The sequence below is a fragment of the Carcharodon carcharias genome, chromosome 19, assembly GCF_017639515.1.
Source record: "Carcharodon carcharias isolate sCarCar2 chromosome 19, sCarCar2.pri, whole genome shotgun sequence".
Lineage (NCBI taxonomy): Eukaryota > Metazoa > Chordata > Chondrichthyes > Lamniformes > Lamnidae > Carcharodon > Carcharodon carcharias.
In genome coordinates, this window is record NC_054485.1 from 115,592,051 (window position 1) to 115,617,286 (window position 25,236).

The 25,236-nt window shown below is 54.3% G+C and overlaps 1 protein-coding gene across 2 annotated transcripts in view; it reads left to right on the plus strand.

The window, feature by feature from the left end:
• The window catches only part of LOC121291862, a 140,686-nt gene extending 119,480 nt beyond the window's left edge, over positions 1-21,206 (plus strand). For both annotated transcript variants that reach the window (XM_041213474.1, XM_041213475.1), the window contains 7 exons: positions 1-554; positions 3,208-3,326; positions 13,331-13,422; positions 14,676-14,730; positions 16,323-16,438; positions 17,377-17,495; positions 20,154-21,206. The exon at positions 1-554 is cut by the window's left edge. In XM_041213474.1, the coding sequence (XP_041069408.1) occupies positions 1-554; positions 3,208-3,326; positions 13,331-13,422; positions 14,676-14,730; positions 16,323-16,438; positions 17,377-17,495; positions 20,154-20,450 (1,352 nt within the window). In that variant the 3' untranslated portion in view covers positions 20,451-21,206. The remainder of the gene's footprint in view (positions 555-3,207; positions 3,327-13,330; positions 13,423-14,675; positions 14,731-16,322; positions 16,439-17,376; positions 17,496-20,153) is intronic.
• Positions 21,207-25,236: the final 4,030 nt, after the last annotated feature.

The window sequence follows — 25,236 nt, forward strand, 5'->3', positions numbered from 1 at the left end:
TGCGCAGGGTGTTGGAGGAGAAGCGGGGACAGATCCAGGCCCAGATCAGGGCGCTGGAGGCTCTCGGCTGCCGCCGCTGGCAGAAGCTGGGCCGGAGGGCCTTCCGGGGTCTGATGGGGGGCAGAGAGTTGGCGCTGGAGGGCCAGGAGGAGGGGGGCGGACCCCACGGCCGAGGGACCGGCCGGCGCGAGGGCAGCGGGTACCACCCCCCGGTGGGGGGGTCCGGCAAGAGCCTGAGCCCCGTCCGAGGCGAACCGCACCGTCTGTCCATCCAGGAGGGGCTTCTCCCTGTCCGGGGGACGGGGCCGGAGTCCGGGTTCCTGCCGGACGTCCAGGACCCGGCGGCTGGGAGGCTGCCGGGTGCAGCAGGAGGACCCAGCAGCGTGAGCGAGTCCCACGGCGGCTGCCTGTTAAACCGACTCGGCGCAGGGGAACCGACAGGCGCGGGTCAGGACACGGGTCCCCAGGAGTCCGGCGGGAGCACAGCCGACGATGGGAACGCCGGAGAGTGGAATCTTCCAGAAGGCGATGGTCGAGCGGCGGAGAACTCTCAGGTCAGGCTGATGTTACAGATGTTTTCCTGCTTCGGGTGGGTTTATCTGATTCTCGAGGAGGATACTGAGGGTGTGCCGCACTGTCAGAGGGTCAGTACTGAGGGAGTGCTGCACTGTCAGAGGGTCAGTACTGAGGGAGTGCCGCACTGTCAGAGGGTCAGTACTGAGGGAGTGCTGCACTGTCAGAGGGTCAGTGCTGAGGGAGTGCCGCACTGTCAGAGGGTCAGTACTGGGGGAGTGCTGCACTGTCAGAGGGTCAGTACTGGGGGAGTGCTGCACTGTCAGAGGGTCAGTACTGGGGGAGTGCTGCACTGTCAGAGGGTCAGTACTGAGGGAGTGCTGCACTGTCAGAGGGTCAGTACTGAGGGAGTGCTGCACTGTCAGAGGGTCAGTACTGAGGGAGTGCTGCACTGTCAGAGGGTCAGTACTGAGGGAGTGCTGCACTGTCAGAGGGTCAGTAGTGAGGGAGTGCTGCACTGTCAGAGGGTCAGTACTGAGGGAGAGCTGCACTGTCAGAGGGTCAGTACTGAGGGAGTGCCGCGCTGTTGGAGGGTCAGTACTGAGGGAGTGCTGCGCTGTTGGAGGGTCAGTACTGAGGGAGTGCTGCACTGTCGGAGGGTCAGTACTGAGGGAGTGCCGCACTGTCAGAGGGTCAGTACTGAGGAAGTGCTGTACTGTCAGAGGGTCAGTACTGAGGGAGTGCCGCACTGTCAGAGGGTCAGTACTGAGGGAGTGCCGCACTGTCAGAGGGTCAGTACTGAGGGAGTGCTGCACTGTCAGAGGGTCAGTACTGAGGGAGTGCTGCACTGTCAGAGGGTCAGTACTGAGGGAGTGCTGCACTGTCAGAGGGTCAGTACTGAGGGAGTGCCGCACTATCAGAGGGTCAGTACTGAGGGAGTGCCGCACTATCAGAGGGTCAGTACTGAGGGAGTGCCGCGCTGTTGGAGGGTCAGTACTGAGGGAGTGCTGCACTGTCAGAGGGTCAGTACTGAGGGAGTGCTGCACTGTCAGAGGGTCAGTACTGAGGGAGTGCTGCACTGTCAGAGGGTCAGTACTGAGGGAGTGCCGCACTATCAGAGGGTCAGTACTGAGGGAGTGCCGCACTATCAGAGGGTCAGTACTGAGGGAGTGCCGCGCTGTTGGAGGGTCAGTAATGACATATCCAGGTCCATTTGGGAAATTGTGTTTACCTAACTTGCTGGAGTGTTTTGAAGAGGTAACAGAGAGGGTTGATGGGGGTAATGCTGTTGATGTGGTGCACATGGACTTCCAAAAGGCATTTGAGACAGTGCCACACAACAGACTTGTGAGAAAGGTTATAGCTCATGGAATAAAGGGGACAGTAGCAACAAGGATATGAAATTGGCTGAGTGACAGGAAACTGAGAGTAATGGTTAATGGATGTTCCTTGGACTGGCGGAAGGTTTATTGTGGAGTTCCCCAGGGAGTCAGTGTTGGGACCCTCGCTCTTTCCGATATATATTAATGACCTACACCTTGGTGTACAGGGCATGATTTCTAAGTTTGCAGATGAAATGAAACTTGAGAGCATTGTGAGAGGAAAGTGCAGAACCTCAGAAGGACAGGGACACGTTGGGTGGATGGGTGACATGAAGTTCAAAGCAGAGAACTGGGAACTGATTCATTTTGTTGGAAGAACATGGGGAGAGAATATAAAAGAAAGGATATATTTCTAAAAGGGGGTGCAGGAGCAGAGGGACCCGGGTGTCTATGTGTATAAATCATTACAGGAGGTGGGGCAGGTACAGAGAGCGGTTAATACAGCAAATAGTATCCTGGGCCTTATTAATAGGGGCGTTGAGTACAAGAGCAGGGAGGTTATGTTGAATTGTATAAGACGCGATAATGAAAACAGTAAATGCTGGAAAAGCTCAGCAGTTCTGACAGCATCTGTGGAGAGAGAGAAACAGGGTTAACGTTTCGAGTCTGTATGGCCCTGGTTCAGCCTTAGCTGGAGAATTGTGCCCAGTTTTGGGCACCGAGTGCAGAAAGGATTCATGAGAATGGTTCCAGGGATGAGGAACTTCAGTTATGAGGAGAGATTGGAGAAGTTGGGACTGTTTTCCTTGGAGAGCAGAAGGTTGAGAGGAGATTTGATAGAGGTTTTCAAAATCATGAGGGGTCTGGACAGGGTAGATAGAGAGAAACTGTTCCCATTGGTGGAAGGATCGAGAACCAGAGGACAAAGATTTAATGTGATTGGCTAAAGAAGCAATGGAGACGTGAGGAGGAACTTTCACACAGCGAGTGGTTAGAGTCTGGAGTGCCCTGTCTGAGTGTGTGGGGGAGACAGGGTCAATTGAGTGGTTAGGATCTGGAATGCACTGCCTGAGAGTGTGGTGGAGACAGGGTCAATCGAATGGTTAGGGTCTGGAATGCACTGCCTGAGAGTGTGGTGGAGACAGGGTCAGTCGAGGTATTTAAGAGGGGATTAGACTGTTACCTGATGGTGAAGAATGTGCTGGGTGATGGGGAGAAGCTGGGGATCTGGGACTAAGTGAATTGCCCATTCGGAGGGCTAGTGCAGACACGATGGGCTGAATGGCCACCTGGTGGGCTGAGCCCCTTTGTGAGTGTGTTATCACGTTGCCCCTCTCTCTCTCTCTCTCTCTCTCTCTCTCTGTCTGGCCAGGCGGAGGTGTTGGCGAGGAGACGGAGTCAGTTCCTTCAGAGACAGCGCCAGCGAGCTGAGCAGGTTAAACTGCGGCACCAGCAGAAGACAGCAGCGAGGCAGGGCCAGCAGGAGGACCGGTCAGTGTTCCCGCTTCATCTGGAATGGGCTGGGGGGGGGTGGGGGGGGAGAAGAGTGTGGGTGGGGGGGTGGGAGGGGCCTCGGGAGGGGGGGAGAGTGTGTGTGGGGGGGTGGGAGGGGGGGAGGGGGTGGAGATGCCTCGGGGTGGTGGGGGTGTGCGTGGGGGTTGGACAGGGGACCTGGGGCTCACTGACTGGTCGGTGCATGGATTAGGGGCTTCCCCCGAGTGATGTTGGGTTCACACTCACAATCCGTCTCCCTGGCTCTGTGTGTGTGTGTGGGATCTTGCTGTGCATAACCTGTGTTTCCAACATTGTAACAGCGATTCCACTTTGCAACTATTTCACCGGCTGTGAAGCACTTTGGGGACATCCTGAGGTCGAGACAAGTGGGGGTGAAATGCTCAGCTGTACTTTTCAGCTCTCTCTCCCTCTCTCTCTCTCACTCTCCCCCTCCCTCTCTCTCTCTCTCTCCCCTCCCTCTCTCTCTCTCTCTCTCGCTCCCCCTCCCCCCCTCTCTCTCTATCCCAGTCTCTCTCTCTCTCTCTCTCTCTCTCTATCCTAGTCTCTCTCTCTCTCTCTATCCCGGACTCTCTCTCTCTCTCTCTCTATCCCGGTCTCTCTCTCTCTCTCTCTCTCTCTCTCTCTATCCCGGTCTCTCTCTCTCTCTCTCTCTCTCTCTATCCCAGTCTCTCTCTCTCTCTCTCTCTCTCTCTCTCTCTCTATCCCAGTCTCTCTCTCTCTCTCTCTCTCTCTCTATCCTAGTCTCTCTCTCTCTCTCTATCCCGGACTCTCTCTCTCTCTCTCTCTCTCTATCCCGGTCTCTCTCTCTCTCTCTCTCTCTCTCTCTCTCTCTATCCCGGTCTCTCTCTCTCTCTCTCTCTCTCTCTCTCTATCCCGGTCTCTCTCTCTCTCTCTATCCTAATCTCTCACTCTCTCTCTATCCCGGACTCTCTCTCTCTCTCTCTCTCTATCCCGGTCTCTCTCTCTCTCTCTCTCTATCCCAGTCTCTCTCTCTCTCTCTATCCCGGTCTCTCTCTCTCTCTCTCTCTCTCTCTCTCTCTATCCCAGTCTCTCTCTCTCTCTCTCTATCCCAGTCTCTCTCTCTCTCTCTCTATCCCAGTCTCTCTCTCTCTCTCTATCCCGGTCTCTCTCTCTCTCTCTCTCTATCCCAGTCTCTCTCTCTCTCTCTATCCCGGACTCTCTCTCTCTCTCTCTCTCTATCCCAGTCTCTCTCTCTCTCTCTCTATCCCAGTCTCTCCCTCTCTCTCTATCCCGGTCTCTCTCTCTCTCTCTCTCTCTATCCCGGTCTCTCTCTCTCTCTCTCTCTCTCTCTCTCTCTCTATATCCCGGTCTCTGTCTCTCTCTATATCCCGGTCTCTCTCTCTCTCTCTCTATCCTGGTCTCTCTCTCTCTCTCTATCCCAGTCTCTCTCTCTCTATCCCGGTCTCTCTCTCTCTCTCTCTCTCTCTATCCCAGTCTCTCTCTCTCTCTCTCTATCCCAGTCTCTCTCTCTCTCTCTATCCCGGTCTCTCTCTCTCTCTCTCTCTATCCCGGTCTCTCTCTCTCTCTCTCTATCCCGGTCTCTCTCTCTCTCTCTCTCTCTCTCTCTCTATCCCGGACTCTCTCTCTCTCTCTCTCTCTCTTTCTATCCCGGTCCCTCTCTCTCTCTCTCTCTCTATCCCGGTCCCTCTCTCTCTCTCTCTCTCTATCCCGGTCCCTCTCTCTCTCTCTATCCCGGTTTCTCACTCTCTCTCTCTATCCCGGTCTCTCATTCTCTCTCTCTATCCCGGTGTGTCTCTCTCTCTCTATCACGGTCGGTCTCTCTCTCTCTCTCTCTCTATCCCGGTCTCCCTCTCTCTCTCTCTCTATCCCGGTCTTTCTCTCTCTCTCTCTCTCTCTCTCTATCCCGGTCTCTCTCTCTCTCTCTCTATCCCGGTCTCTCTCTCTCTCTCTATCCCGGTCTCTCTCTCCCTCTCTCTATCCCGGTCTCTCTCTCCCTCTCTCTATCCCGGTCTGTCTTTCTCTCTCTCTCTATCCCGGTGTCTCTCTCTCTCTCTATCACGGTCGGTCTCTCTCTCTCTCTCTCTCTCTATCCCGGTCTCCCTCTCTCTCTCTCTCTATCCCGGTCTTTCTCTCTCTCTCTCTCTCTCTCTCTCTCTCTCTCTCTATCCCGGTCTCTCTCTCTCTCTATCCCGGTCTCTCTCTCTCTCTCTCTCTATCCCGGTCTCTCTCTCTCTCTCTCTCTATCCCGGTCTCTCTCTCTCTCTATCACGGTCTCTCTCTCTCTCTATCCCGCTCTCTCTCTCTCTCTATCCCGGTCTCTCTCTCTCTCTATCCCGGTCTCTCTCTCTCTCTATCCCGGTCTCTCTCTCTCTCTCTATCCCGGTCTCTCTCTATCTCTCTCTATCCCAGTCCCTCTCTCTCTCTCTCTATCCCGGTTTCTCACTCTCTCTCTCTATCCCGGTTTCTCACTCTCTCTCTCTATCCCGGTTTCTCTCTCTCTCTTTCTATCCCGGTGTCGCTCTCTCTCTCTCTTTCTATCCCGGTGTCTCTCTCTATCTCTCTCTCTATCCCGGTCGGTCTCTCTCTCTCTCTCTCTATCTATCCCACTCTCTCTCTCTCTCTCTCTCTCTCTCTCTATCCCGGTCTCTCTCTCTCTCTATCCCGGTCTCTCTCTCTCTCTATCCCGGTCTCTCTCTCTCTCTATCCCGGTCTCTCTCTCCCTCTCTCTATCCCGGTCTCTCTTTCTCTCTCTATCCCGGTGTCTCTCTCTCTCTCTATCACGGTCGGTCTCTCTCTCTCTCTCTCTCTCTATCCCGGTCTCCCTCTCTCTCTCTCTCTCTATCCCGGTCTCCCTCTCTCTCTCTCTATCCCGGTCTTTCTCTCTCTCTCTCTCTCTCTCTCTATCCCGATCTCTCTCTCTCTCTATCCCGGTCTCTCTCTCTCTCTCTCTCTCTCTCTCTATCCCGGTCTCTCTCTCTCTCTATCCCGGTCTCTCTCTCTCTCTATCCCGGTCTCTCTCTCTCTCTATCCCGGTCTCTCTTTCTCTCTCTATCCCGGTGTCTCTCTCTCTCTCTATCACGGTCGGTCTCTCTCTCTCTCTCTCTCTATCCCGGGCTCCCTCTCTCTCTCTCTCTATCCCGGTCTCCCTCTCTCTCTCTCTATCCCGGTCTTTCTCTCTCTCTCTCTCTCTCTCTCTATCCCGATCTCTCTCTCTCTCTATCCCGGTCTCTCTCTCTCTATCCCGGTCTCTCTCTCTCTCTATCCCGGTCTCTCTCTCTCTCTATCCCGGTCTCTCTCTCTCTCTATCCCGGTCTCTCTCTCTCTCTATCCCGGTCTCTCTCTCTATATCCCGGTCTCTCTCTCTCTATCCCGGTCTCTCTCTCTCTCTCTATCCCAGTCCCTCTCTCTCTCTCTCTATCCCAGTCCCTCTCTCTCTCTATCCCGGTTTCTCACTCTCTCTCTCTATCCCGGTTTCTCTCTCTCTCTTTCTATCCCGGTGTCGCTCTCTCTCTCTCTCTCTCTTTCTATCCCGGTGTCTCTCTCTATCTCTCTCTCTATCCCGGTCGGTCTCTCTCTCTCTCTCTCTCTCTATCCCGGTCTCTCTCTCTCTCTCTCTCTCTCTCTATCCCGGTCAGTCTCTATCTCTCTCTCTATCCCGGTCTCTCTCTCTCTCTCTCTCTCTCTCTCTATCCCGGTCAGTCTCTATCTCTCTCTCTATCCCGGTCGGTCTCTCTCTCTCTCTCTATCCCGGTCTCTCTCTCTCTCTCTCTATCCCGGTCTCTCTCCCTCTCTCTCTCTCTATCCCGGTCTCTCTCCCTCTCTCTCTCTCTATCCCGGTCTCTCTCTCTCTCTCTCTCTCTCTCTATCCCGGTCTCTCTCTCTCTCTCTCTCTCTCTCTCTCTCTCTATCCCAGTCTCTCTCTCTCTCTCTCTCTCTCTCTCTATCCCGGTCTCTCTCTCTCTCTCTCTCTCTCTCTCTCTCTATCCCGGTCTCTCTCTCTCTCTCTCTATCCCGGTCTCTCTCTCTCTCTCTCTCTATCCCGGTCTCCCGGTCTCTCTCTCTCTATCCCGGTCTCTCTCTCACTCTATCCCGGTCTCTCTCTCTCTCTCTATCCCGGTCTCTCTCTCTCTCTCTATCCCGGTCTCCCTCTCTCTCTCTCTATCCCGGTCTCCCTCTCTCTCTCTCTATCCCGGTCTCTCTCTCTCTCTCTCTCTATCCCGGTCTCTCTCTCTCGCTCTCTCTCTCTCTATCCCGGTCTCGCTCTCTCTCTCTCTATCCCGGTCTCGCTCTCTCTCTCTCTATCCCGGTCTCGCTCTCTCTCTCTCTATCCCGGTCTCGCTCTCTCTCTCTCTATCCCGGCCTCTCTCTCTCTCTCTATCCCGGCCTCTCTCTCTCTCTCTATCCCGGCCTCTCTCTCTCTCTCTATCCCGGTCTCGCTCTCTCTCTCCCTATCCCGGTCTCGCTCTCTCTCTCTCTATCCCGGTCTCGCTCTCTCTCTCTCTATCCCGGTCTCGCTCTCTCTCTCTCTATCCCGGTCTCGCTCTCTCTCTCTCTATCCCGGTCTCGCTCTCTCTCTCTCTATCCCGGTCTCGCTCTCTCTCTCTCTATCCCGGTCTCTCTCTCTCTCTCTCTCTCTCTATCCCGGTCTCTCTCTCTCTCTCTCTCTCTCTCTATCCCGGTCTCGCTCTCTCTCTCTCTATCCCGGTCTCGCTCTCTCTCTCTCTATCCCGGTCTCTCTCTCTCTCTCTCTATCCCGGTCTCTCTCTCTCTCTCTCTCTCTCTCTCTATCCCGGTCTCTCTCTCTCTCTCTCTCTATCCCGGTCTCTCTCTCTCTCTCTCTCTCTCTCTCTATCCCGGTCTCTCTCTCTCTCTCTCTCTCTCTCTCTATCCCGGTCTCTCTCTCTCTCTCTCTATCCCGGTCTCTCTCTCTCTCTCTCTCTCTCTCTCTATCCCGGTCTCTCTCTCTCTCTCTCTCTCTATCCCGGTCTCTCTCTCTCCCCCTCTCTCTCTCCCCCTCTCTCTCTCTCTCCCCCTCTCTCTCTCCCCTCTGTCTCTCTCCCCCTCTGTCTCTCTCCCCCCTCTGTCTCTCTCCCCCTCTCTCCTCTCTCCCCTCTCTCTCTACCCCCTCTCTCTCTCCCCCCCTCTCTCTCTCCCCCTCTGTCTCTCTCCCCCTCTGCTCTCTCTCCCCCTCTGTCTCTCTCCCCCTCTCTCTCTCCCCCCCTCTCTCTCTACCCCCCTCTCTCTCTCCCCCCCCTCTCTCTCTCCCCCTCTGTCTCTCTCCCCCTCTGTCTCTCTCCCCCTCTCTCTCTCCCCCTCTCTCTCTACCCCCCCTCTCTCTCTCCCCCTCTCTCTCTCCCCCTCTCTCTCTCCCCCCCCTCTCTCTCTCCCCCTCTGTCTCTCTCCCCCTCTCTCTCTCCCCCTCTCTCTCTACCCCCCTCTCTCTCTACCCCCCTCTCTCTCTCCCCCTCTCTCTCTCCCCCTCTCTCTCTCCCCCTCTGTCTCTCTCCCCCTCTCTCTCTCCCCCTCTCTCTCTCTCCCCCTCTCTCTCTACCCCCTGCTCTCTCTACCCCCCTCTCTCTACCCCCCTCTCTCTCTACCCCCTGCTCTCTCTACCGCCCTCTCTCTCTACCGCCCTCTCTACCCCCCTCTCTCTCTACCGCCCTCTCTCTCTACCGCCCTCTCTCTCTCCCCCTCTCTCTCTACCGCCCTCTCTCTCTACCGCCCTCTCTCTCTACCCCCTTCTCTCTCTTCCCCCTCTCTCTACCCCCTTCTCTCTACCCCCCTCTCTCTACCCCCCTCTCTCTCTACCCCCTGCTCTCTCTACCCCCCTCTCTCTCTACCGCCCTCTCTCTCTACCGCCCTCTCTCTCTCCCCCTCTCTCTCTACCCCCCTCTCTCTCTACCGCCCCTCTCTCTCTACCGCCCTGCTCTCTCTAACCGCTCCTCTCTCTCTACCCCTCCTCTCTCTCTACCGCCCTCTCTCTCTACCGCCCTCTCTCTCTACCGCCCTCTCTCTCTACCCCGCCCTCTCTCTCTCCCCCGCCCTCTCTCTCTCACCGCCCTCTCTCTCTACACCCCCTCTCTCTCTAACCGCCTCTCTCTCTACCCGCCCTCTCTCTCTACCGCCCTCTCTCTCTACCGCCCTCTCTCTCTACCGCCCTCTCTCCTCTACCGCCCTCTCTCTCTACCGCCCTCTCCTCTCTACCGCCCTCTCTCTCTACCGCCCTCTCTCTCTAACCGCCCTCTCTCTCTACCGCCCTCTCTCTCTAACCGCCCTCTCTCTCTACCGCCCTCTCTCTCTACCGCCCTCTCTCTCTACCGCCCTCTCTCTCTCTCGCCCCCTCTCTCTACTCTCCGCCCTCTCTCTCTAACCGCCCGCTCTCTCTACCCCCCTCTCTCTCTACCCCCCTCTCTCTCTACCCCCCTCTCTCTCTACCCCGCTCTCTCTACCCCGCTCTCTCTACCCCGCTCTCTCTTACCCTCCTCTCTCTCTACGCCCTCTCTCTCTACCGCCCACTCTCTCTACCCACCGCCCTCTCTCTCTACCCCCCGCTCTCTCTACCGCCCTCTCTCTCGACCGCCCCTCTCTCTCGACCGCCCTCTCTCTCGACCGCCCTCTCTCTCGACCGCCCTCTCTCTCTACCGCCCTCTCTCTCTACCGCCCTCTCTCTCTACCGCCCTCTCTCTCTACCGCCCACTCTCTCTACCGCCCACTCTCTCTACACCCCGCTCTCTCTACCGCCCTCTCTCCTACCGCCCTCTCTCTCTACCGCCCTCTCTCTCTACGCCTTCTCTCTCTACCGCCCTCTCTCTTCTACCGCCCTCTCTCTCTACCGCCCTCTCTCTCTACCGCCCTCTCTCTCTACCGCCCTCTCTCTTACCGCCCTCTCTCTCTACCGCCCTCTCTCTCTACCGCCCTCTCTCTCTACCGCCCTCTCTCTCTACCGCCCTCTCTCTACGCCCTCTCTCTCTACCGCCCTCTCTTCTACCGCCCTCCTCTTACCGCCCTCTCCTCTCTACGCCCTCTCTCTCTACCGCCCTCTCTCTCTACCGCCCTCTTCTCTTACCGCTCTCTCTCTCTACCGCCCTCTCTCTCTACCGCCCTCTCTCTCTACCGCCCTCTCCTCTCTACCGCCCTCTCTCTCTACCGCCCTCTCTCTCTACCGCCCTCTCTCTCTCTACCGCCCTCTCTCTCTACCGCCCTTCTCTCTACCGCCCTTCTCTCTACCGCCCTTCTCTCTACCCCCCCTTCTCTCTCTACCGCCTCTCTCTCTACCGCCTCTCTCTCTACCGCCCTCTCTCTCTACCGCCCTCTCTCTCTACCGCCCTCTCTCTTCTACCGCCCTCTCTCTCTACCGCCCTCTCTCGCTACCGCCCTCTCTCTCTACCGCCCTCTCTCTCTACCGCCCTCTCTCTCTACCGCCCTCTCTCTCTACCGCCCTCTCTCTCTACCGCCCTCTCTCTCTACCGCCCTCTCTCTCTCTCCCCCTCTCTCTCTCCCCCTCTCTCTCTACCCCCCTCTCTCTCTACCCCCCTCTCTCTCTACCCCCCTCTCCTCTCCCCCCTCTCTCTCTACCCCCCGCTCTCTCTACCCCCCTCTCTCTCTACCCCCTGCTCTCTCTACCCTCCTCTCTCTCTACCGCCCTCTCTCTCTACCGCCCACTCTCTCTACCGCCCTCTCTCTCTACCCCCCGCTCTCTCTACCGCCCTCTCTCTCGACCGCCCTCTCTCTCGACCGCCCTCTCTCTCGACCGCCCTCTCTCTCGACCGCCCTCTCTCTCGACCGCCCTCTCTCTCTACCGCCCTCTCTCTCTACCGCCCTCTCTCTCTAACCGCCTCTCTCTCTTACCGCCCTCTTTCTCTACCGCCCTCTCTCTCTAACCGCCCACTCTCTCTACCGCCCTCTCTCTCTACCGGCCCTCTCTCTCTACCGCCCTCTCTCTCTACCGCCCTCTCTCCTCTACCGCCCTCTCTCTCTACCGCCCTCTCTCTCTACCGCCCTCTCTCTCTACCGCCCTCTCTCTCTACCGCCCTCTCTCTCTACCGCCCTCTCTCTCTACCGCCCTCTCTCTCTACCGCCCTCTCTCTCTACCGCCCTCTCTCTCTACCGCCCTCTCTCTCTACCGCCCTCTCTCTCTACGCCCTCTCTCTCTACCGCCCTCTCTCTCTACCGCCCTCTCTCTCTACCGCCCTCTCTCTCTAACCGCCCTCTCTCTCTACCGCCCTCTCTCTCTACCGCCCTCTCTCTCTCTACCGCCCTCTCTCTCTACCGCCCTCTCTCTCTACCGCCCTCTCTCTCGACCGCCCTCTCTCTCGACCGCCCTCTCTCTCGACCGCCCTCTCTCTCGACCGCCCTCTCTCTCGACCGCCCTCTCTCTCTACCGCCCTCTCTCTCTACCGCCCTCTCTCTCTACCGCCCTCTCTACCGCCCTCTCTACCGCCCTCTCTCTCTACCGCCCTCTCTCTCTACCGCCCTCTCTCTCTACCGCCCTCTCTCTCTACCGCCCTCTCTCTCTACCGCCCTCTCTCTCTACCGCCCTCTCTCTCTACCGCCCTCTCTCTCTACCGCCCTCTCTCTCTACACCCCGCTCTCTCTACCGCCCGCTCTCTCTACCGCCCTCTCTCTCTCTCCCCCTCTCTCTCTCTCTTGCCCCCTCTCTCTCTTGCCCCCCCTCTCTCTCTTCCCCCCCTCTCTCTTGCCCCCCCTCTCTCTCTTTGCCCCCCCCCTCTCTCTCTTGCCCCCCCTCTCTCTCTCTCTTGCCCCCCCTCTCTCTCTCTCTTTCCCCCTCTCTCTCTCTTCCCCCCCTCTCTCTCTATCATCCCCTATCTCTCTCTTCCCCCCCTCTCTCTCTCTCTTCCCCCCCTCTCTCTCTCTCTTCCCCCCCTCTCTCTCTCTCTTCCCCCCCTCTCTCTCTCTCTTCCCCCCCTCTCTCTCTCTTCCCTCCTCTCTCTCTTCCTCCTCTCTCTCTTCCCTCCTCTCTCTCTCTCTTTCCCCCCCTCTCTCTCTCTCTTCTCCATCCTCTCTCTCTTCCCTCCTCTCTCTCTCTCTTCCCCCCTTCTCTCTCTCTCTTCCCCCCCTCTCTCTCTTGCCCCCCTCTCTCTCTTGCCCCCCTCTCTCTCTTGCCCCCCTCTCTCTCTCTCTTCCCCCCCCCTCTCTCTTGCCCCCTCTCTCTCTCTTCCCCCCCTCTCTCTCTCTTGCCCCCTCTCTCTCTCTTCCCCCCCTCTCTCTCTCTTCCCCCGTCTCTCTCTCTCTTCCCCCTATCTCTCTCTCTTCCCCCCCTCTCTCTCTTGCCCCCCTCTCTCTCTCTCTTCCCCCCCTCTCTCTCTCTCTTCCCCCCCCTCTCTCTCTCTTCCCCCCTCTCTCTCTCTCTTCCCCCCTCTCTCTCTTCTCCCCTCTCTCTCTCTCTTCTCCCCTCTCTCTCTCTCTTCTCCCCTCTCTCTCTCTCTTGCCACCCTCTCTCTCTCTTGCCACCCTCTCTCTCTCTTGCCACCCTCTCTCTCTCTTGCCACCCTCTCTCTCTCTTGCCCCCCTCTCTCTCTCTTGCCACCCTCTCTCTCTCTCTTCCCCCCCCTCTCTCTCTCTCTTCCCCCCCGTCTCTCTCTCTCTTCCCCCCTTCCGTCTCTCTCTCCCTCTTCCCCCCCTCTCTCTCTTGCCCCCCTCTCTCTCTCTCTCCCCCCCTCTCTCTCTCTCTTCCCCCCTCTCTCTCTCTCTTCCCCCCCTCTCTCTCTCTCTTCCCCCCCTCTCTCTCTTGCCCCCTCTCTCTCTCTTCCCCCCCTCTCTCTCCCTCTTCCCCCCCTCTCTCTCCCTCTTCCCCCCCTCTCTCTCTCTCTTCCCCCCCTCTCTCTCTCTGTGGGAGAATCTCCTCTCTCCGTCTCTGAGCTAAACATTGGCAGTGATGATGTATATTTTAATTTTTCCTGGTGTTATTTTTGAAGAAATTGCTGCTTGTGTTTTGAACACTCTCGATCCCAGCTCTGAAGGTTTGAATGTGATTGCAGGAGGAGGGTGATCAAGGGCCGAGGACAGGGAGTGGACACGAGTCCGGAATTGGGTGCTGCTCCCTCGAAACACTCGGACGCCAGGAGCAAACGTAGGTCAAAGTGTGGTCAGTGTCCATGTGGGGAGCACGGACTCAGGCTATTGGGGTGGGGTCATTGTGCTGCCCAGTGTTAATTCACCGGGAGAGAGTGGGGACAGTGCGTTGCCCAGTGATAATTCACTGGGAGAGAGTGGGGACAGTGCGTTGCCCAGTGTTAATTCACTGGGAGAGAGTGGGGACAGTGCGTTGCCCAGTGATAATTCACTGGGAGAGAGTGGGGACAGTGCGTTGCCCAGTGATAATTCACTGGGAGAGAGTGGGGACAGTGTGTTGCCCAGTGATAATTCACCGGGAGAGAGTGGGGACAGTGTGCTGCCCAGTGATAATTCACTGGGAGAGAGTGGGGACAGTGCGTTGCCCAGTGTTAATTCACTGGGAGAGAGTGGGGACAGTGCGTTGCCCAGTGATAATTCACTGGGAGAGAGTGGGGACAGTGCGTTGCCCAGTGTTAATTCACTGGGAGAGAGTGGGGACAGTGTGTTGCCCAGTGATAATTCACTGGGAGAGAGTGGGGACAGTGTGTTGCCCAGTGATAATTCACTGGGAGAGAGTGGGGACAGTGTGTTGCCCAGTGATAATTCACTGGGAGATACCAGGGACGGTGTGCGGTCTAGTGATGATACATGTTCATATCTACCCTAACAAGCCCTCCCGCTACAGTTTATGATGCCTCTCTCCCTCTGTCCCCCTCCCTCCCTCCCTCCCTCCACCTGCCCCTCAACCCCCCCCCCACCCCCCCAACGCCTGCCCCTAGTTGGTGTGGGGTGGTTAATCCAGAAGTGTGTATGGTGGGGTCAGTTGGCGGGGTCAGGGGTGAGTGAGACCCGAGCTGATTGGTGGGATGGTCAGTTGGCGGGGTCAGGGGTGAGTGAGACCCGAGCTGATTGGTGGGATGGTCAGTTGGCGGGGTCAGGGGTGAGTGAGACCCGAGCTGATTGGTGGGATGGTCAGTTGGCGGGGTCAGGGGTGAGTGAGACCCGAGCTGATTGGTGGGATGGTCAGTTGGCGGGGTCAGGGGTGAGTGAGACCCGAGCTGATTGGTGGGATGGTCAGTTGGCGGGGTCAGGGGTGAGTGAGACCCGAGCTGATTGGTGGGATGGTCAGTTGGCGGGGTCAGGGGTGAGTGAGACCCGAGCTGATTGGTGGGATGGTTTTGGGGGGTGTGGGTGTTGTGGGGGTTGGGGGTGGAGATATTTGAGAATTTGCTGATGGTTTGTTTGTTTGTTTTTTGACCTTGACCACAGGCTGGATCGGTGAGCGGGTGTCCAGTGCTGGAGTGTTGGATCTTCAGGATGGGGAGTAAGTTACAGCCTCTCACTCAGTTCTTTCCGATAAAAGTTAAGCTGAAGTTTGTTTGAACGTGGAGAATGGAAGCTCCTCAGAGCAATCATCGTCAGGATTAACCCTCCTTCAACAGGCTCACAGGAGGAGGCCATTCAGCCCATCCTAACCCCTCCTGCCATTCACTGGGATCCCAGCTGGCCTGGATCTTGACTCCATACACCTGACCGGAGTGTGATGGGGTTTTGAATGGACCTCCAGCCTCCACGGGGTCTTTGGGGAGAGAGCAGCTGGTCAGCTTGGCCTGTGTGTAGCCGAGTGCTTCCTGACATTGTCCCTCACTGTAATGTCCTGTCCCCTCGTTCCGGAGGGTGAGGCTCTCCCTCGGCACGGACCCTGTTAGGGAGGGAGTTCCAGGATTTTGTCCGTGTGGTGTAGGTACACCCACAGTGCTGTTAGGGAGGTAGTTCCAGGATTTTGTCCGTGTGATGTAGGTACACCCACAGCGCTGTTAGGGAGGGAGTTCCAGGATTTTGCACGTGTGGTGTAGTTACTCCCACAGCGCTGTTAGGGAGGGAGTTCCAGGATTTTGTCCGTGTGGTGTAGATACACCCACAGTGCTCTTAGGGAGGGAGTTCCAGGATTTTGTCCATGTGGTGTAGGTACACCCACAGTGCTGTTAGGGAGGGAGTTCCAGGATTTTGTCCGTGTGGTGTAGATACACCCACAGTGCTCTTAGGGAGGGAGTTCCAGGATTTTGTCCATGTGGTGTAGGTACACCCACAGCGCTGTTAGGGAGGGAATTCCAGGATTTTGTCCATGTGGTGTAGGTACACCCACAGTGCTGTTAGGGAGGGAGTTCCAGGATTTTGTCCGTGTGGTGTAGGTACACCCACAGTGCTTTTAGGGAGGGAGTTCCAGGATTTGGACCCAGCGACAGTGAAGGAACGCTGATATATTTCCAAGTCAGGATGGTGAGTGACTTGGAGATGAACTTCCAGGTGGAGGTGTTCCCTTCTATCTGCTGCCCTTGTCCTTCTAGATGATAGCGGTCGTGGGTTTGGAAGGTGCTGTCGAAGGAGCCTTGGTGAATTCCTGCAGTGCATCTTGTAGATGGTACACACACTGCTGTTACTGTGTGTCAGTGCTGGAGGGAGTGAATGTTTGTGGATGAGGTGCCAATCAAGCGGGGCTGCTTTGTCCTGGACGGTGTTGAGCTTCTTGAGTGTTGTGGGAGCTGCACTCATCCAGGCAAGTGGGGAGTATTCCATCCCACTCCTGACTTGTGCCTTGTAGATGGTGGACAGACTTTGGGGAGTCAGGAGGTGAGTTACTCACCGCAGGATTCCCAGCCTCTGACCTGCTCTTGTAGCCACAGTATTTATATGGCTGGACCAGTTCAGTTTCTGGTCAATGGTAACCCCCAGGATGTTGATAGTGGGGGATTCAGTGATGGTAATGCCATTGAACACCAAGGGGCGATGGTTGGATTCTCTCTTGTTGGAGATGGTCATCACCTATTGTGAATGTTACTTTATTAATTGTGAGTTTGAAGTTAAGTAATTGGGTGGGCTGGTAGTTTTCACTGTTGCCTTGTGTTATGACCCTAGAGTGGAGCAGTCTGAGATTCTGGGAGTGACAGACCTCACGAGCAACAGGAGAACACCAACAGAGAATAACTGGGAGAGGCATCTTACCTCTGCACCGCCTCCTGCTGAACAGACAGGTACTGCAGGTCCCCTCACTGGAAGCAGCGACAGAGATGAGTGATGTGGGGGTGATGGTAAGCGAGATTCAAACTGTGAGCACGTGCTAGACTTTGTACCCAGAGGCTATCGGCCTGTGTCGAGGAGGTTTGTATGCTGTCGCTGTGCTGTGTGATTGCAGTTCATGTGCATTAATCTTTGTAGGTGACAAGACATATATCGAGAGAGTGGTTAGCAGTGTATGGGATCCTGGACTACGTCAATTGAGGACAGAAACAGGGAGGTTCTGCTGAATGTTTCTAAAGCCCTGGTTAGGCCCCAACTAGAATATTGTGTCCAGTTCTGGTCACCACCATTTAGGAAGGTTGTGATGCTCCTTGGGAAGGTGTGGAGGAGATTTACCAGAATGATTCCAGGGATGGGGGGATTTTAGTTACCAGGTTGGGCTGGAGAAGCTGGGATTGTTCCCCTTGGAGCGAAGGAGATCGAGGGGGGGTTTGATTGAGGTGGACAAGGTAAAGACAGGTTTAGACAAGGTAGTTTTTCTTTGTCTGTTAGAATTAGCAATGGTACAAGGACTCGGGGACACAGGTTGAAGGTTTTGGACAAGAGGTACAGGGGGATGCGAGGGTGGGGGAAGTGGAAACGCTGAAAGGTTTCTAAAGGAAATTGGACGAGTGCTTGAGGGAGATAAACCTGCAGGATTACAGGGATCGAGCGGGGGAATGGGACTGACTGGACTGCTTTACAGGGAGACAGCATGGACTGGATGGGCCGAATGGGTTTGCTGTCTGCTACCGAGGCCACAATAAAGATGAGTACGTCGATTGACTGTGAGCTGAGGGATAGTGGGATGATGGGGCGAGGTTGGGGTGTCGGAGGAGCAGTGAGTGTTTGGGAACTGAGCTCCTGGTGTTAATGATCTTTTCCTTTCCCGACCCCGACCCTGTGCTCACAGGTCTGAAGTTGTTCAGGAAGCCAAGCGCCAAGTCCAATAGACTGATCCTCCACAACGCTTTGACTTACTGTTGCCTGGCAGGGAAAGCGAACGAGTCTCAGCGGGGCCAGGTGATTGAGGTAGGTAGTGTCAGCAAAGCCTCGATGCCCATCACGTCTCTGCTATCCCTTCAGAGGGCAGACCCCGCTCAGCCAGCCCCTGGTGGTAAAGCCCAAAACAAACCACCTATCGTTAGATGCGCTTCCGCAATTGGACAGCACCTACTGAAGAATCCCGAGCGCGCTAACAGATGCCCAGACAACCAATTTAAAATAACCAGTCGAGCTGGTAACTGCCGGATTTTACCCTTGCCAGACTCAGCACGCGTTCATACATCGGGATCCACCCTCTGCACACACAAGGAATATGTTCAAGCCTCGTCTTTCTATTTTAATTACCCGGGAACTTGGGGAATCTATAGTTCCCGGTTCCTTTCTACATGGTAGTGCCTTGGCCAATCAGAGACAGCTTTCCAACCAATCAGCACCCCCTTCCCCTGTAGCATAAATAGTTGTTACTGTTTGAAATTCGGTATTCTTGCCTTTGTCCTGTTGAGTGCAAAATGGAAAACTCTCTTTTCAGGGAGGTTCATGTTCTGTGGACGCGTTGGCTGTGTCTTGACAGGACAGTGTGCAGCCAGTCTAATGCTTCCTCCGACTCGTTCAATTCTCAATGTTCAACCTTCTGTCACGGGAATCCCACTCGGTGTCTCGCTGTTCATGGACGCCTGCGTTGGCCGGTAGGTTGGCTTGTCCACACTGTCAGCACAGGGTGAGAAAGGCCCCAGTTGCATTCCAGCCCATCCTAAACTCTGCTCCCTGTGTCTGAACTAGCAGCCCCACTCCCCTGTTGCCCCCCTGCGCTCACTTACTGACCTACACTGGCTCCCGGGCGAGCAGCATCTTAACTGTGGTATATGAGTTTCAGTGCCGGTGTGATGTCACTGTACATCCCAGTGAAGGACTGGTGGATCATATCAAGCAGCCACTGTCCCCTTCACCTGTTCACAACAGGCAAACTACTGACTGTACTCCACCAGCCTGTGCTCGCAAAGCTCACAACACAGCGTCCCACATTAGATGTGATTCTGCAATTGGACAGCACTTGCTAAACAATCCTGAGGGGGGCTTGGTGTGGAGTGCCGAGCAGGGGTGGGGGTGGGGTGGGGTGCGGAGTGCCGGGTGGGGGTGATGGGGTCGGGGTGTGGAGTGCCGGGTGGGGGTGGGGGTGGGGTGGGGTGCGGAGTGCCGGGTGGGGGTGATGGGGGTGGGGTGTGGAGTGCCGAGCAGGGGTGGGGGTGGGGTGGGGTGTGGAGTGCCGGGTGGGGGTGATGGGGTCGGGGTGTGGAGTGCCGGGTGGGGGTGGGGGTGGGGTGGGGTGCGGAGTGCCGGGTGGGGGTGATGGGGGTGGGGTGTGGAGTGCCGAGCAGGGGTGGGGGTGGGGTGGGGTGTGGAGTGCCAGGTGGGGGTGATGGGGGTGGGGTGTGGAGTGCCGAGTGGGGGTGGGAGGTGGGTGGGTGCGGAGTGCAGGGTGGGGGTGATGGGGGTGGGGTGTGGAGTGCCGAGTGGGGGTGGGAGGTGGGTGGGTGCGGAGTGCAGGGTGGGGGTGGGGGGTGGGTGCGGAGTGCCGGGGGGTGAGGAGGTGTGGGGCGGAGTGAAGTATATTATCTAAATGTTGAGAGATTGCAGAGTTCTGAGATACAGTGGGATCTGGGTGTCCGAGTGCATGAATCACAAAAGGTTAGTTTGCAGGTACAGTCGGGAATTAAGGAAGTGAATAGAATGTTAACATTTACTGTGAGGGAAATTGAATATAAAATTCGGGAGGTTACACAGGGCGTTTAGTGAGACCACATCTGGAGTCTTGTGTACAGTTTGGGTCCCTTCATTTAATGAAGGATGTAAATGTGTTGGAGGCGGTTCAGAGGAGGTTCACCAGACTAATACCCGCAATGGGTGGGTTGTCTTATGAGGGAAGGTTGGACAGGTTAGACTTGTATCTACTGGAGTTTAGAAGAGTAAGAGGCAACTTGATTGAAACATATAAGATCCTGAGGGGTCCTGACAGGGGGGGATGTGGAGAGAATGTTTCCTCTTGTGGGAGAATCTAGAACTAGGGGGTCAGTGTTTAAAAATAAGGGGTCATCCATTTAAAACAGAGATGGGGAGAAATGTTTCACTCAGATGGTTGAGTCTTTGGATTCTCTTCCTCAACAGGCGGTGGAAGCAGAGTCTGTGAATATTGTTAATCAGGGTAGATTCTCGATGAACAAGGTGGTGAAAGGTTATCGGGGGGTCAGCAGGAACGTGGGGTTCAGGTTATAACCAGATCAGCCACGGAGCAGGCTGGAGGGGCTGAATGGCCTCTCCTGCTCCTAATTCACATGGTCGTGGGCCCCATCTCTGTGTTTGGGTGGATGTACAAGATGCCAGGGTGCGATTGCAGTGAGCAGGGGAGGTCTCCTCATGTCCTGGTGAATATTAATCCCTCACTCAACACCATGAGCAAACTGATTATCTGGGTGGTTATCACTTCGCTGTGTGTGTGGGATCTTGCCGTGTGCAAATTGGCTGCTGCACTTCCCACATTCCAACAGGCACTAAACTTCAGAAAGCAGCTCATGGGCTGCAAAGTGTTGGAGATGGCCAGTGGCCGTGAAAGGTGATATATAAATGCAGTTTGTTTGCCGTTTGCATTGGATGTGTCGGAGCAGTGAGATGTTCTTGTGCTTCCCGCAGGAGTTGATGAAGTGTCCGCAGAATCAGTGTCTGATCCTGTTCCGGGATCATCAGTGTCAGTTCCGAGCCCTCTACTCCTATTTGGCAGAGACCGAGGAGATCCACAGACTGTGGGGAATGGGTCCCAGAGCGGTCACCAAGGAGATGATCAACACCCTGTACAAGTACAACTCTGACCGCAAGCTGTTCCACATCATCCCATCCAAGACCCTGTCCGCCAGTGTCGACGCTCTGACCATCCACGGACATTTGTGGCAGAGCAGGAGGACGAGCACCCAGGGCTGTGCACACAGATGAGGGAGGCTGGTCTGAACCCCCGAGACGCCAGCGTCACCATCCCGCTACCCTACTGGCTCACAGACCCGGAATACCACTACCAAATCCCGGAGGCTGAGTTCCCCCAAAGGCTTCTGTCCAAAACTGTGTCCCGAATTGGAATCCACGATCCTAACCTGTAAAGTTACTCTCCTGGCTGGGTTTGGGCTTGTCAGAACCGAGGCCTGTTTTAAGCGATTATTTTTAAGTTATTTTTAAAATGACAAACCTTGCAGTCACCCCCTCCTGGATGGTGACTCCTGGATTTGTTCTGAATGAGGATTTGACGATCCTGCTTTGTCTTATCTCTCCACGTAGGGCCCTGTCTGATTTGTATACTAAACTTAAAAAAAAATCTTACCACTGAGGGTGAGCGATGAGGAGAATGAAGTTCCAGGAAATATCTGAAGCTTTTGATGATCCAGACAGAGCTGAGATCTCACCCAGCTAAATGTGCAATGCAACAGGGAAAAGTATTTATTAATAAGTGAAACTGTCCGGGAACCTCCTGAACTTTTATGCACTGTGTACTGCACTCATTTGCACATTCTGTTGGATTATGTGTTAGTTCTGGGCCCACCCTATCGGTAGGTGACGGTGGATTAGGGATTGCTGTCTGCACACGACTGCTAATTGTAGCTTGTAGACTAACTGGTCCCTTCAGGGATGTATCTGTCTCTGAAATGCTTCTTTTAAGATTCAGATCTGAATATTTAATAAAGAGTACCTTGAACAAAACATCACCCTCGTGGGCCCCTCTTTGTCCAACTGCAGGTATTGACAGGCAACTTCCCCGGCACCGCTCGTCCCCAGCCCAGTGGCTGGCTGGTGGGCAGCAGGAGGCTTCACAATGCACGGCTCACCTGGAACACAGACCTGGCCATTCAGGAGCCAGATACCAAACGTGGATCACAGGTGGAACTGTACAGTATTGATCCTGTACAGATACTGAGATCCCTGAGGATTCAGTTATTGATCCTGTACAGATACTGAGATCCCTGAGGATTCAGTTATTGATCCTGTACAGATACTGAGATCCCTGAGGATTCAGTTATTGATCCTGTACAGATACTGAGATCCCTGAGGATTCAGTTATTGATCCTGTACAGATACTGAGTGCTCTTACTCTTCGCTCTCTCTCTCTCCCTCCCTCCTTCGCTCTCCTCTAGAATCATGTTTTTTCGTGACTCTCATTGCTGTGTGTAATTTTATTTCCGTTTTTAGAAAGCTTTTCCCTATTACTGGGCGGATTCCTGCTCCTCATCAGGAAGTTCTGTTCATTATCAGTCTGTGAGCAGGTTTGCCGCGCTCTCTGTTCCGGGACACACTCCATCTTCTTCCTCTGACACCAGACTGGGTAAACCAGCGAGTGCTGGGGTGGGGGATGGTCTTTCACCTCCCACTTCTTCCCCCACCCCCTCCCCCTCTGCTGTTAATCCTCCTTCAAACATCCCCTCGCCCTCACGGGAGATTAAAATTGCTCAGTTTGTAAGACTGCTCCTGTGATCACGATATGTGTCTACCCCTGTACAATCTGTACTGAGCTCCTGCTGTCAATTGTCCCTCACTCCTGTCTGCTGCTGTCCCTGACACCCTGCACTTCGGAGATGTTTGTTCCAATTTGAGTTCATGTTCCCACCCTTGCGTACGGACATGCCTACAAACATGTGAATTAGGAGCAGGAGAGGCCACTCGGCCCCTCGAGCCTGCTCCACCATTCAATACGATCGTGGCTGATCGGACGGTATCCTCAAACCTGCATCCCACCCACCCCCGATAACCTTCCACCCCCTTGTTCATCAAGAATCTACCCAGCTCGGCCTTAATAATATTCACAGACTCTGCTTCCACCGCCTGTTGAGGAAGAGAGTTCCAAAGACTCAACCCTCTGAGTGAAACATTTCTCCCCATCTCTGTTTTAAATGGGCGACCCCTTATTTTTAAACACTGACCCCCTAGTTCTAGATTCTCCCACAAGAGGAAACATTCTCTCCACATCCCCCCCTGTCAGGACCCCTCAGCATCTTATATGTTTCAATCAAGTTGCCTCTTACTCTTCTAAACTCCAGTAGATACAAGTCTAACCTGTCCAACCTTCCCTCACAAGACAACCCACCCATTGCGGGTATCAGTCTGGTAAACCTCCTCTGAACCGCCTCCAACACATTTACATCCTTCATTAAACGAAGGGACCCAAACTGTACACATGACTCCAGATGTGGTCTCACTAAACGCCCTATGACAGATGTTAAGCGTCATGATAATGAAGGGGAAAGCACCAAATGGTGTCTGTAAATATTGGACCTGAGTTTTTAAAAATGCCTCGGGCCGGAATGCTTGAGGGAGCAGTCAAGGACTCTTCTGTCTACCCTTTCTTTATATAGCTATTCACTTACTTCAAGCTAAATTCTTACTTATAACCTGTCTGACCTTATAAATATATGTGTTATCCTTAGTCACTTTTAATAGTTAATAAACTTAGCTTTAACTCAAGAAATTCTGATCAAATTGGCTCCTGCAAAACCAGGATGATTGGGTCTGGGGACAATGTATCCTTTTTAGATGAAATCAACAGGAGGAGGGTGGGTGGGGGGTGCTGCATAAAGACAGGGAGCCAGTTCATCCCTCCTCGCGCAGGGAATAACAATTTGGGGGTGTCCCTGCCAGACAGTAACAAATTGAGGAGTCTTGTCTGGATCAATAACTTTGGGAAAACTGCCCTGGAGTTGGGTGGTAACAAGCCAACCGGCCTATCGTTTCCTGCTTTCTGTCTCACCTTTTTGAACAAAGGAGTTGATTTGCTGTTTTCCAATCTCATGGAACCTTCCCAAATCTAGGGAATTTTGGGAATTGAAACCAACGCATAAATTATCTCGCTAGCCGCTTCTTTCAAAATGTTAGGGTGAAGTCCATCCGGACCTGGGGGTTTGTCAGCCCCGCAGCCCCAACAATTCACTCAGTACCACTTCCCTGGTGATTGTAGTTTTCCTGAGTTCCTCCCTCTTTTCCATTTCCTGATTTACAGCTATTTCCGGGATGTTAGCTGTGTCCACTATAGTGAAGAATGAAGCAAAATACCTGTTTAATTCATCCTCCATTAAAAATTCCCCAGATGCATTTTCTATAAGACCAACGCTCCCTTTGTTAACTCTTTTCTTATTTAAATACCTATAGAAACTCTTACTCTCCGTCTTTATATTACTAGCTCGCCTTCTCTCGTACTTTTCCCTTCTTATTAATCTTTTTATTATTAATCTCTTTGCTGTTCTTTATATTCTTACCAATCTTCTGACACACCACTTGTCTTTGCGTAATAATATGCTTTTTCTTTAAGTTTGATACTGTCTTTAATTTTTTTGGTTAATCACAGATGGTGGGCCCTTCCTTTGGAATATTCTTTTCACATTGGAATGTATATTCTGTGTATTCCGAAATAACCCTTCAAATGCCTGTGACTGAATCTGTAGTGACCTATCCCTTAACCTCATTTGCCACTTCACTTTAGCTAGCTCCGCTTTCGTACCCTCATAGTTGCCCTTATTTAAGTTTAAAAACATAGTCTCGGACCCACTCCTCTCACCCTCAAACTGAATGTAAAATTGAACCATATTATGATCACTGCTTCTTAGGGGAGGGGGAGGTGTAGTGGTATTGTCACTGGACTGGTAACCCAGAGACCCAGGGCAATGCTCTGGGAACTGGATTTGAATCCCAAATTCAATAAAGATCTGGTTAAAAGTCTGATGGTGACCATGAAATCATTGTCGATTGTTGTAAAAACCCATCTGGGTCACTAATCCCCTTTAGGGAGGGAAATCTGTCCCCCTTACCTACATGTGACTCCAGACCCACAGCAATGTGGTTGACTCTGAAATGTCTGAGCCGGGCCCTCAGTTGTAACAAACTGCTACAAACTCACAAAAAAGGGATGAACCCGGATGGATCATCCAGCATTGACCCAGGGACCAGAAGCAACAACAGCAAACTCAGCCCTGTTGATCCTGCAAAGTCCCCCTCACTCACATCTGGGGGCTAGTGCCAAAACTGGGAGAGCTGTCTCACAGACTAGTCATCAACAGCCTGATATAGTCATCCTCACGGAATCATACCTTACAGATAATGTCCCAGACACCACCATCACCATCCCTGGGTATGTCCTGTCCCACCGGCAGGACAGACACAGCAGATGTGGGGACACAGTGGTATACAGTCGGGAGGGAGTTACCCTGGGAGTCCTCAACATCTACTCTGGACCCCATGAAGTCTCATAATATCAGGTCAGACATTGTCAAGGAAACCTCCTGCTGGTTACCATGTACCACCCTCCCTCAGCTGGTGAATCAGTGCCTCCTCCATGTTAAACACCACTTGGAGGAAGTACTGAGAGTGGGAAGGGTGCAGAATGTACTCTGGGTGGGGATTTCAATGTCCATCACCAAGAGTGTCTTGGTAGCCCCACTACTGACCGAGCTGGCCGAGTCCTAAGTGAATTAGCTGCTAGACTGGGTCTTTGACAGGTGGTGAGGGAAAATCATATTAAACCTCATCCTCACCAACCTGTCTGCTGCAGATACATCTGTCCATGACAGTATCAGTAGGAGTGATCGCCACACAGCCATTGTGGAGATGTAGTCCCACCTTCACATTGAGGATCCCCTCCATCGTGTTGTGTGACACTGCCACCATGCTAAATGGGATAGATTTCAAACAGATCTAGCAACTCCAGACTGGGCATCCATGAGGTGCTGTGGGCCATCAGCAGCAGCAG